Raw genomic sequence first — 12,789 nt, 5'->3', positions numbered from 1 at the left:
TATAAACAGAATACAATGAATTGCAAATCATTTTCAACCCATATTCAGTTGAATATGCTACAAAGACAACATATTTGATGTTTAAACTGACAAACTTTTATTTTTTTTGCAAATAATCATTAACTTTAGAATTTGATGCCAGCAACACGTGACAAAGAAGTTGGGAAAGGTGGCAATAAATACTGATAAAGTTGAGGAATGCTCATCAAACACTTATTTGGAACATCCCACAGGTGAACAGGCAAATTGGGAACAGGTGGGTGCCATGATTGGGTATAAAAGTAGATTCCATAAAATGCTCAGTCATTCACAAACAAGGAAGGGGCGAGGGTCACCACTTTGTCAACAAATGCGTGAGCAAATTGTTGAACAGTTTAAGAAAAACCTTTCTCAACCAGCTATTGCGAGGAATTTAGGGATTTCACCATCTACGGTCCGTAATATCATCAAAGGATTCAGAGAATCTGGAGAAATCACTGCACTTAAGCAGCTAAGCCCGTGACCTTCGATCCCTCAGGCTGTACTGCATCAACAAGCGACATCAGTGTGTAAAGGATATCACCACATGGGCTCAGGATCACTTCAGAAACCCACTGTCAGTAACTACAGTTGGTCGCTACATCTGTAAGTGCAAGTTAAAACTCTCCTATGCAAAGCGAAAACCGTTTATCAACAACACCCAGAAACGCTGTCGGCTTCGCTGGGCCTGAGCTCATCTAAGATGGATTGATACAAAGTGGAAAAGTGTTCTGTGGTCTGACGAGTCCACATTTCAAATTGTTTTTGGAAACTGTGGACGTCGTGTCCTCCGGACCAAAGAGGAAAAGAACCATCCGGAGCGCAAAGTTGAAAAGCCAGCATCTGTGATGGTATGAGGGTGTATTAGTGCCCAAGACATGGGTAACTTACACATCTGTGAAGGCGCCATTAATGCTGAAAGGTACATACAGGTTTTGGAGCAACATATGTTGCCATCCAAGAAACTTTACCATGGACGCCCCTGCTTATTTCAGCAAGACAATGCCAAGCCACGTGTTACATCAACGTGGCTTCATAGTAAAAGAGTGCGGGTACTAGACTGGCCTGCCTGTAGTCCAGACCTGTCTCCCATTGAAAATGTGTGGCGCATTATGAAGCCTAAAATACCACAACGGAGACCCCCGGACTGTTGAACAACTTAAGCTGTACATCAAGCAAGAATGGGAAAGAATTCCACCTGAGAAGCTTAAAAAATGTGTCTCCTCAGTTCCCAAACGTTTACTGAGTGTTGTTAAAAGGAAAGGCCATGCAACACAGTGGTGAACATGCCCTTTCCCAACTACTTTGGCACATGTTGCAGCCATGAAATTCTAAGTTAATTATTATTTGCAAAAAAAAAAAAAAAGTTTATGAGTTTGAACATTAAATATCTTGTCTTTGTAGTGCATTCATTTGAATATGGGTTGAAAAGGATTTGCAAATCATTGTATTCCGTTTATATTTACATCCAACACAATTTCCCAACTCATATGGAAACGGGGTTTGTACCTTGTACCTTACACACACACATGCTTAAAACAATTGATAAAATACATATTGTTCATGCTTAAAATGGGCCTTACAGTCGTCTCTCGGCCCCCCCACGCTACAAGTTTTGCGGCTTCGCTTGTTCACGTTTTTTGAAAATGTGTTTGAAAAAACCATGTCACAGTTCTTCGCTATGGCCTGTGATTAGTCAAAAATATGTATTTTAAAGCACATTTTATGTATGTTTGGCCTAAATTAAGCATTTTCTAACATAAAAATGACTAAATTATCTCAAATGAACAAATCTCTAGATGCTGTACTTTATTGCACTGGAGATCATCAAACATGTTGCAGTATTTTCACAGGTTAGTGGTTATCTTTAAAAGCTGTGTGAGAAACTACAGTATATTACTGTACAGTATGTCTGTCTTATAAGTATTACTGTACCCTAGATGTTCTTGTTACCTCTACCAGGGCGTTATGTTATCGTTATGTTTGTTCATTCGTCAGCTAGCATTGTAACACAAAAAGTTATGGGTGGATTTTTAATCAAACTGTTCAGGAAATGTCACAAATCAGAACAAGTGATTAGATTTTTTGTTTGAGCCGCATAATTTCTACTGTTACCTTATATTTACATCACATGCCTCATATTCTGTGTACGTTTGGGTGCCTACCTCCACCCACAGAGACAAAGACAGTACCTGATTGACAAAGAAGGTTCACTCCGTTTCTTTCATTCCACTGTAGATAGCTCAAAAGGTTCCAGTCTAGATTCATTACTTTTTTACTATTGAGAGTAGGGCTGCAACAACTAATCGATTAAAATCGATTATAAAAATAGTTGCCGATTAATTTAGTCATGGATTCGATGGATCTATGCTATGCGCAGAGGCAATTTTCTTACATTTTTTACATTTCATTTTATTAAAAAAAAAATTTTTTATAAACCTTTATTTATAAACTGCAACATGTACAAACAGCTGAGAAACAATAATCAAAATAAGTATGGTGCCAGTATGCTGTTTTTTTCCAATAAAATACTGGAAAGGATAGAAATGTAGTTTGTCTCTTTTATCCGATTATTAATCGATTAATCGAAGTAATAATCGACAGATTAATCGATTATCAAATTAATCGTTAGTTGAAGCCCTAATTGGGGGGTTTATTGCCTGGCAGAGGTCTGCGCTCTCAAGAGTGCTTGTCTGGTTTTCTATTAAGTCTACTATATTGGGTACGAGTGTAAAGGTGACTGTAGTATAGGGGTGGTATTTCATGTCTACAGAGGGCTCTAAAAACATTGTGTTTAGAAGGCCGTAAACCGTTTTTTATACTATGAAAATAATTGTGGTCTGGAACCAATTAACAGCAAAAAAAATAGGGAAGACATTCCTTAAAAGTGTAGCATTTAAAGACGACATATCGGGACAAAAAAAATAATCGCACTGTGGAAACTACAACTCATGCCATGTTTCTTTTGACGTGTTGTTCAAGTTAATAGTTTTAGTTAGTAGGCTTTAAAAAATAAACAAAACCTCAATCATTCACCTCCCCTAGTCTGAGTCTAAAACTAGGTACACTATAGTAATGTTTACAAAGGATGTCATACAGATGTATTTTATATGCTAACTTTGCCATCCCCGGGAGCTTCACTCTAGTCTCCATCCCCTCTTTCTACTGAGAACTCTCCATGGTTTATTCAACATGTAGCCTAATTTGTTAGCTTTGAATCCGATAAAAACAAAATCGTTATTTTTCTGACGCTGCCTAGATTCAAATGATGTCCTGTGGTGCCCCTTAGTGTGGAAAACACCTAACGAATACTGTGAAGTGTCTGGAAGTTCAATGTCCTCATTTTCTTGCTTAAAAAATTGGGAAAAGAGACTAAAAAAAACAATGAATCTGCCTTTTTTATACACATTTTACATCCATTCACCATTTCTGTTCAAATGTGCTTTAATTGAGTTGGTTGAACGGCTATATCCTACTGTTTTTTTGTGGGGAATGTCAAAAAGGTTTGTGTTGGGTCCCAGAATAACCTTTTATTGATCACAAACATGGCAGACTTATTCAAAGCACAATGAGGTCAACGAATACATTTTCATATATATATATGTATACAAACATCAAAAAACATTCCCATGCTTGTTGCAGGTCACGTTGAAATAGCACAAATACGACAAAACAAGCAAGGCTCTTTTTAACACGGCAGACAAGACATTTAGACAGCAGTTTCTTCTTTTGTTCTTCTTTTAAAGCTCATTATTTGCTGTTGTCGTGCAACTTGGCAGCGATTTTCTTTAACTCTGCGTCCATGGCCGCCAGGTTTCCCAGCGCTTTCTCCTGCAACAGATACAAGTCAGCAAATAAAACATGAAGCGTGTTATGTTTGTCAGATGGCTTCTACATATGGTCACGATAGCCGTTGCCTCCTGTTTTTTAATTGTTCATCTAGCAACGTGCCGCCTCAAAGTGAGCCACAGTTTGTCTTTTAATGGCCGCGTTATGACTTTGATGGCCCCGGGAGGTCGTAAGCATGTGGTGATCTTGGTGTGCAAAGGCTGCGGCAGACATAAAAAAAAAGGAAAAAAAACCTGTTGTGCCCAAAGCGAAGCGAGAAAACATTTCCATGCAAAAATGTGCTCGTACACACAAATAATACAAGTGTTCCAGTGCAGGTTCTGGGGCCAAGTCGCGATGCGCACAGATGCACATGGCCTGACATTTAGTAGTAGTATACTGGACATTTCCATAATGAGCTGCTGCATTTTCTCCCCCAGTGGATCCACGGTGGAGCCGCTGGATGTGCTTTGTGGCTTTCCCGGGTCAGCGAGCAAAAGATGGAACATAGTTTACAGGCCTGCCCTCAGAACAACATGTTATGAAACAGTTTTTGCTTAGCTTCTGTTGCTTCAACCTTGCTTAAAAGTGTCTTTAAAGGTCCTCTATTAAGCAAAAACTTTTTTTTTTTTTAAATGTTCTAAAAAAGATGTGAGCTGCCGATTGCGATACCGATCATGAGTGAGATCGGCCAATATTGATCACATTAACAACATTTTCTTAATGTATTTATTCAAGCACTTGGCAGGCAAATTACGTATAGGCGTATTCTTAGCAAACACCCTCTAGGTCGGTGCTTCTCAAATATTTTCTGTTACGCCCCCACTAGGAAGAAGAAAATATTCTGCATCCACTCTCCACCGTGACTATGAATAATATATTTTGTCTATAAAACACACCAGTCTTTCTTCGTCTCCCGCCGTGGTTACACACTGTGGTTACATATTCTGAGACGCCAACCCCCCGCCATCGCACTATTTGAGAAGGACTACTCTAGGTAATGTTACAATTTTCCATGTCAACAAAGCAAGCTTGCCTGATAGAAAGCGCTCAGAAGTAAGGCTCCACATTTTAAAATCTCAATGCTAATTTACATTGGATGTTCCATATGCATGCTACTGATTAGCATTAGCGATTATACATTACAATTTCAACACTCAAAATTTGGTAATGACAACTACAACTAAGATGCATGTTACAATCAAGCAGCTCATGTGTAATAAGTACAATGCTTACAGTATAAGGGCATTGTAGAACTCGACAGAAGACAAGACTGAAACATTTAACTCAATGGCAAAGACTACTTCCTGACTACAGCAACACAGCTACGTATGACAAACTGAAATGAATTAATATTTGCAAATCATACACAAAAGTGTAAGAAAGCAAGATAAAACAAATGGACAGCTAAGTTATTATCAGCTCAGTAATAAGTGTTTAATTTACACGCAAAAGTACTGAAAATTGATACTGTTTCCCAGGTACCATGGAATGGTACCCATCCCTTATGATAAGTGCTATTAACAGTTTGACAATGTCAACACAATATTTAAACTACTTCCTTATTCTCTTTAATTACATACAGTTGGTTGATCAAAACAAAGTCAATACTACCCAATAACTAAACAAAATAAAAAACTATTATCTGTTCATTGAAAGTCAAAGTCCTCCTTTGGCCAGGGAATTATTCTCTGAATTTGTAAACAAGAACACAAACAACAAGAAACATATTTTGAGAAAATAAAAATATCGATCTAATCACTCCAGTATTGATCATATACTTATACTCCCAATATATGGATGGATTCGATCCGCCCTCTATTTTAAGTGTAGCCAGGTGTAACGCGCTTCAGTCTACATTTCTTAAACTTTACAAAGCACTTACAGAACAATGGCAGGTAACTAACACTCACCTTATGACAGATGTATGCTTTTGATGCAGAACTTTTGTTTTTTTGGCAACATATAGTGGTCACAATAAATAAATGAAGGTCATTAAGCAGTACGTTGAACAATGCGGACACGTTTGTTACTGGATACCTTCTAATACACTTCTGCCTTAGACACTTTGTTGCTTATAGCGAAGATTGTAGATGCAAGCTTATATTATCCGATACTTGTTCTTTTGCTAACATTGGACCAATATCTGGAGGTGATGTTTACTAACTTGGAGCAGTGGCTCCACATTGTGTATAGACAAATAGTAAGTACATAGTTAACTGCTGCCTCCTGGCAGCCGTGGGGCCTAAAGTAAGTAGAGTATCAGGCAGAGGGAATCAGCTTCTGTGATCGGCATTAATCAGCACTGGCAGATGATGTACTTTTTCGTGGAAATCGGCCGATAGCAATTGATGGCCGATCGATTGGTGAATCCCTATTTCTAACAATAATAAATATTCTCCTAAGAAACAGTTCTCTCTGCAGTAGACATTTGTGTTTTGCATAACAGGGCTATAATTTTCCGAAGTGTTTAACTCTGAAATCAACCAATAACAAATGGTAATTGCAAAGGACACCGGTTCTCAGGCGGTTATGGCCCTAAAGTCTGTTTATTAGCACCAAACAAGAGACAAATCCATCATCTCTCTAACTTTGCTAACTTTTGACATCATGAAGGGAAAAACCTACTTTCTTCCTTAGCTAGATGGAAAAAAGAGAGGCTTCGCTACACTTCTTGGAATGCAGCCTGGTGCTCTGCCGACCAGCAGTCAGTCCACTACAAACACGGAACCTGAAAGTTTGTTCAGTGATGCTGACGTCATGTTGTGTGTGTGACGGATGGTGTTACCTCATGCGGGGTGAGTGCCCTTGGTTGCACGATGCCCTTCGGTCCCTCCTGGTTGGTCAGCTGGTTGATCTTGTAGCTCAGCAGCCTGGCCACCTCGTCCATCTGCACACATTCAAACTTAAGAACCAGACACTGCCGGACAAGACCTATCTTCAATCTTTCCATGAAGATCTTGTCTACCTTATTTGATGTGGCGTGACCTTCTGGATCCCTTTTAAACCAGGCGGGGTGGTAGAAGCCTCGGGAGATCCATGGGTTGCGCTTGTCTGGAAGAAAACTAAAAAAGAACATCAATTAGACCAAGCAGCATGAAAGTCTACATTCTCCTCTTGTATTTGATCGTAATCTGGAGTGTTTGACGCTGACGTACCTCAGAACTTCGCTTCTGTCTTCGTCAGAATCTTCAGAATCACTCCTCAGAGCCTCCTCCTCTGATGCCCCTCCTCCACGCTTATGGTATTTTATCTTGTGGTGGTACCGATGCCTGGGCTTCCATATTCTCTTCTCTATGTCTTGTCCGTTGTCTCCGGGTCTTTGGTCGAAACTCCAGTACTCTTGACTCCGCTCTCCGTTCAACTCTTCCCTCTTCTCATCTGAAAGTTCCTCGTCACGCTTGTGCTTCTTCTGGTGGTACCTCCCAGGTCTCCAGTCTCTCTTGTTAAAATCCCAGGATTCTTGGCTGCGTTCCTCGTCTGGATCCTCCCTGGTTTCCTCTGAGAGTTCCTCATCTCGCTTGTGTTGTCTCTGGTAGAACCTCCCAGGTCTCCAATCTCTCTTGTATCGATCTGTGTCAAAATCCCAGGATTCCTGACTGCGTTCTTCATCAGGTTCTTCTCTGGCTTCCTCTGAGAGCTCCTCATCCCGCTTTTGTCTTCTCTGATGGAACCTCCCAGGTCTCCAAACTCTCTTGTATCGATCTGTGTCAAAATCCCAGGATTCTTGGCTGCGTTCCTCATCGGGATCCTCTCTGGCGTCCTCTGAGAGTTCCTCATCTCGCTTTTGTCTCCTTTGGTGGTACTGTCCAGCTCTCCAGTCTCTCTTGTCAAAATCCCAAGATTCTTGACTTCGTTCCTCATCAGGTTCCTCATCCCGTTTGTGTCTCCGCTGGTGGTACCTTCCAGGTCTCCAGTCTCTTTTGTATCTATCAGTGTCAACATCCCAGGATTCCTGGCTGCGTTCCTCATTGGGGTCCTCTCTGGTTTCCTCTGAGAGTTCCTCATCTCGTTTGTGTCTCCTCTGGTGGAACCTTCCAGGTCTCCAGTTCCTCTTGTCCCTCTCATCATCAAGACCCCAAGATTCCTGGCTGCGTTCTTCATAGTCATCTTTAGCTGAAGCTTCGTCGCCACGTTTGTGGAACTTAATCTTGTGGTGGTAGCGATGCCTGGGCTTCCAGATGCGCTTGTACCGCTCCTCTTCATCGTTGCTAGACCGTTTCATTAAATCCCAAGACTCTTGGCTGCGCTGTCCGTCTTCCTCCAACTCCTCTTCCGCCTCCTCATCTCTTTTGGGCTTCTTCTGGTGATATCTTCCGGGCCTCCAGTCGCTCCTTTTGTCCCGCTGCTCCTCATGTTCTCCATCGTCTTGCTGGTGTCTCTTCTCTAGACTCCAAGATTCCTGACTGCGCTCGTCCTCCAGGTTCTCTCTTTTTGGTTCCACGGACTTCAGGAGGGCTTGGATATTTTCCGTGTCTATCCCCTTTGCCTCAGGCTCCTCTCTGTGATCTTTGATCTCCTCTTCATTGGTGGCTTCAATGCTTTTCTTGTCCAATGGAGCATATTTAACCCCTGTGGACAAATGGGACAGGTTTTTGTAGTTGTTGTTTGTTACCAAACGAACCAGAACCTTCCACTAACCTGCTTGCAGGATATCCTTGCATTCCTCATCCAGCTCAGCGTCCGGTTTGGAGAGAGCTTTGGAAAGAACTTCCATCAAACATCTTGTCACCTGATTGGAAATATGGAGAAGTTAAAGGGGAACCTGCACTATTTTTTTTTCGTGGTTTGCAATGCGGATGTTCGTGTTTTTTTGGGCTGTATTTCATCTTCTATCTGTACATTTTACTATTAGTATTTATTAATATTTTTTTGATTTTTATTATGTTACTTTATGTAAAAACCTACACTGCAAGAACATAATTTGCACATTGTGGGATGAATAAGTCTATTATATCGTTCACAATCCTTATGTGAGACAAACATGCATATGTTTTTCCTTTTATATATATATATATATATATATATATATATATATATATATATATATATATATATATATATATATATATATATATATATGTATGTATGTATGTATGTATGTATGTATGTATGTATGTATGTATGTATGTATGTATGTATGTATGTATATATATGTGTATATAGTATATATGTATATATATATGTGTATATATATACACGTGTATATATATATGTATATATGTGTATATACTGTACGTATGTATATGTGTGTATATATATGTATGTGTGTATATCTATATATTATATATATATACACATTTTTATATATATATACGCACATACATATATGTGTGTATATATATATGTGTGTGTATATATATATATATATATATATATATATATATATATATATATATATATATATATATATATATACAGTATATATATATATATATATATATATATATATATATATATATATATATATATATATATATATATACACACATATATATATACACAAATATGTGTGTGTGTGTATATATATGTATATATATACACATATGTATATAGAACTTGAATACACCTCACAGTGATGCTTGGACACGTCATCAGTGATAAACAAAAATTTAGCTATTTGTCCACAATACCCAGCAATATGTTTGGAGGAGAAAAGGTGAGATCTTTAATCTCAGGAACACCAATTCCTACCATCAAGCATGGTGGTGGTAGTATTATGCTCTGGGCCTGTTTTGCTGCCAATGAACTGGTGCTTTACAGAGATTAAATGGGACAATGAAAAAGGAGGATTACTTCCAAATACTTCAGGACAACCTAAAATCATCAGCCCGGAGGTTGGGTCTTTGGCGCAGTCGGATGTTCCAACAGGACAATGGCCCCAAACACATGTCAAAAGTAGTAAAGGAATGCCTAAATCAGGCTACATTTAAGGTTTTAGAATGGCCTTCCCAAAGTCCTGACTTAAATGTGTGGACAATGCTGAAGAAACAAGTCCATGTCAGAAAATCGACAAATTTAGCTGAACTGCACCAATTTTGTCAAGAGGAGTGGTCAAAAATTAAACCATAAGTTTACCAGAAGCTTGTGGATGGCTACCAAAAGCGCCTTATTTCAGTGAAACTTGCCAAGGGACATGTAACCAAATATTAACATTGCTGTATGTATACTTTTGACCCAGCAGATTTGGTCACATTTTCAGTAGACCCATAATAAATTCATTAAAAAAACCAAAACTTCATGAATGTTTTTTGTGACCAACAAGTATGTGCTCCAATCACTCTATCAAAATAAAACAAGAGTTGTAGATATTACTGGAAACTCAAGACAGCCATGACATTATGTTCTTTACAAGTGTATGTAAACTTTTGACCACGACTGTATATATGTGTAAACACAGTGCATGCCAAAAGTGTGGACACACCTTGTCATTCACAACTCAAATTATGGTCCCAACCTCATTGATAAAGCAAGAAATTCCACTAATCAACACTGATAAGGCACACCTGTGAATTAAAAACCATTTCAGGTGACTACCTCTTGAAGCTCATCAAGAGAATGCCATGAGTGTGCAAAGCAGTAATCAGAGCAAAAGGTGGCTATTTTGAAGAAATTATAATAATAAAACACGTTTTCAGTTATTTCAGCTTTTTTTGTTAAGTACATAACTCCACATGTGTGCATTCATAATTTTGATGCCTTCAGTGACAATCTACAATGTAAATAGTCATGAAAATAAAGAAAACGCATTGAATGAGAAGGATATATATATATATATATATATATATATATATATATATATATATATATATATATATATATATATATATATATATATATATATATATATATATATATATATATATATACTACCGTTCAAAAGTTTGGGGTCACCCAAACAATTTTGTGGAATAGCCTTCATTTCTAAGAACAAGAATAGACTGTCGAGTTTCAGATGAAAGTTCTCTTTTTCTGGCCATTTTGAGCGTTTAATTGACCCCACAAATGTGATGCTCCAGAAACTCAATCTGCTCAAAGGAAGGTCAGTTTTGTAGCTTCTGTAACGAGCTAAACTGTTTTCAGATGTGTGAACATGATTGCACAAGGGTTTTCTAATCATCAATTAGCCTTCTGAGCCAATGAGCATACACATTGTACCATTAGAACACTGGAGTGATAGTTTCTGGAAATGGGCCTCTATACACCTATGTAGATATTGCACCAAAAACCAGACATTTGCAGCTAGAATAGTCATTTACCACATTAGCAATGTATAGAGTGTATTTCTTTGAAGTTTAGACTAGTTTAAAGTTATCTTCATTGAAAAGTACAGTGCTTTTCCTTCAAAAATAAGGACATTTCAATGTGACCCCAAACTTTTGAACGGTAGTGTATATATATACTGTATATATATATATATATATTAGTCCTTGACAGGTATTGATAGCTATCCAAATTGCAATTAATATGCTAACAACACCCAAACATACATAGTTACGTCATTAGATCTCAGAAGCTGAAAGAGGGTGGGATATACTGAATAAAATACACTGGAAAGCTAGCGCCCCCTAGACATTTGTATACATGTTGAAAACAGACCCCTTATTTTTGGCTGCAAAATACGTAGAATATTCTTAAAAAATAACCCCAAAAAATCTGCCCTAGAGTTGAGCTGCAAATTGTGATAGTTAACTTTTTTTTGCACTTGTATGGCAGTTAAGAAGGAGATGAAATTCAAACTGAAACATTGCTTGTTCAGCTAAAAATGTGTTAGGATGCAAGAGATTTATTTCTAGTTCCGTTAATTCAGATTGGGAAAGTAGTTTGTAAAGCAGAACGAATCACCAGCCGTTCAATCGGGACTGTGTTTGATTTTTGAGGGTTTGCTGTCAATTTAAATGATCTGAATTCATGTTTTCATTATTTTTCAATTACTCGTTTGACTCCCTGAAGGGGAAGAGGCTTGTATCATGTTGCTTGCTGCACATGTCCATGTCCTGCGTTGAGGATTGCATACAGTAAGACGCCCTGCAGGCACAGGCAGTCATCACTAATTTAAATGAGCATCAATGCTTGCGTGTGTGTTTTTCATGCATGCAAGTTCTGCTTGCAAAGCAAAGAGAAGACTTACCACATCTTCTCTCTGCCCATCACTCCCTGTTGGAAGGGCTTGATTCCCTGCATTGGGGTAGAGTAGACATAAGAATAATGTTCCTTTCTAAAAGTTCCTTCACAAAAAGTGAGTGTCTCTGTCCGGGGTGCTGAAGTCATCACTCACCTGTCAGCCCGCTCACAAGCAGCAGCAGCTGCAGCAGAAGACGAAAAGTAGTCATAGTCATCTTCTTCTCGGAGTTCAGTTGCCATTAAGTGCGGCGGGAGAACTGCTCCTGGCCTGCTTCTCCTCGATCCTGTGGTGGATGCAGGAGGAAGAGGAGGAGCGCCTCCAATAAAAAGGCGCTCGGAGTGGAGGATGAGGTGGGATGGAGCGTGGGAGGGGATGCTCGTGTCATGACTCATTAGACCTGGGGAAAGATGCTGCTCTCGCTCCATTTCTCTCTCTCTCTCTCTCTCTCTCTCTCTCTCTCTCTCTCTCTCTCTCTCTCTCTCTCTCTCTCTCTCTCTCTCTCTCTCTCTCTCTCTCTCTCTGCATGTCACTGTCTGGACCAAATTAACTCACACAGGTGATGTTTTAGACATGTTGCTGTTTAATGCCAGTAGGAGCCTAAAGGCAGATGAAGGCATTCCAACAAATTGCTGCACGACCTGCAAACTTGATTATCAGCCCCCTTCTCCTTTTATGATAGCATTTATCGTCATTTAATTTTACGGTAATGTTATATCTTATGTCATCAACATATTTACTCATCTTTAAGGGCAATTTTAACTCAAATAATGCAATGCATTTTCTGACTGGTTCACATTTTTCCTTATATTGGGTTATTC

At 38.9% G+C, this 12,789-nt stretch overlaps 1 protein-coding gene across 1 annotated transcript; it reads right to left on the bottom strand.

Moving 5' to 3' along the window:
• Nucleotides 1-3,456: 3,456 nt before the first annotated feature.
• On the bottom strand, nt 3,457-12,282 carry chgb (chromogranin B). Its single transcript, XM_062044955.1, has 7 exons — nt 12,125-12,282; nt 11,978-12,024; nt 8,488-8,578; nt 7,005-8,418; nt 6,815-6,911; nt 6,635-6,736; nt 3,457-3,849 (listed from the first exon to the last, which is right to left on the bottom strand). Exons 1-7 carry the CDS (start codon nt 12,183-12,185, stop codon nt 3,769-3,771), a joined length of 1,893 nt encoding a protein of 630 aa, XP_061900939.1. The 5' UTR covers nt 12,186-12,282; the 3' UTR covers nt 3,457-3,768.
• Between the last annotated feature and the right edge of the window lie 507 nt (nt 12,283-12,789).

This window comes from Entelurus aequoreus, linkage group LG04 (genome assembly GCF_033978785.1).
Source record: "Entelurus aequoreus isolate RoL-2023_Sb linkage group LG04, RoL_Eaeq_v1.1, whole genome shotgun sequence".
Lineage (NCBI taxonomy): Eukaryota > Metazoa > Chordata > Actinopteri > Syngnathiformes > Syngnathidae > Entelurus > Entelurus aequoreus.
Note: the sequence above shows the minus strand (reverse complement) of the source record. Positions and strands in the feature narration are given on the sequence as shown.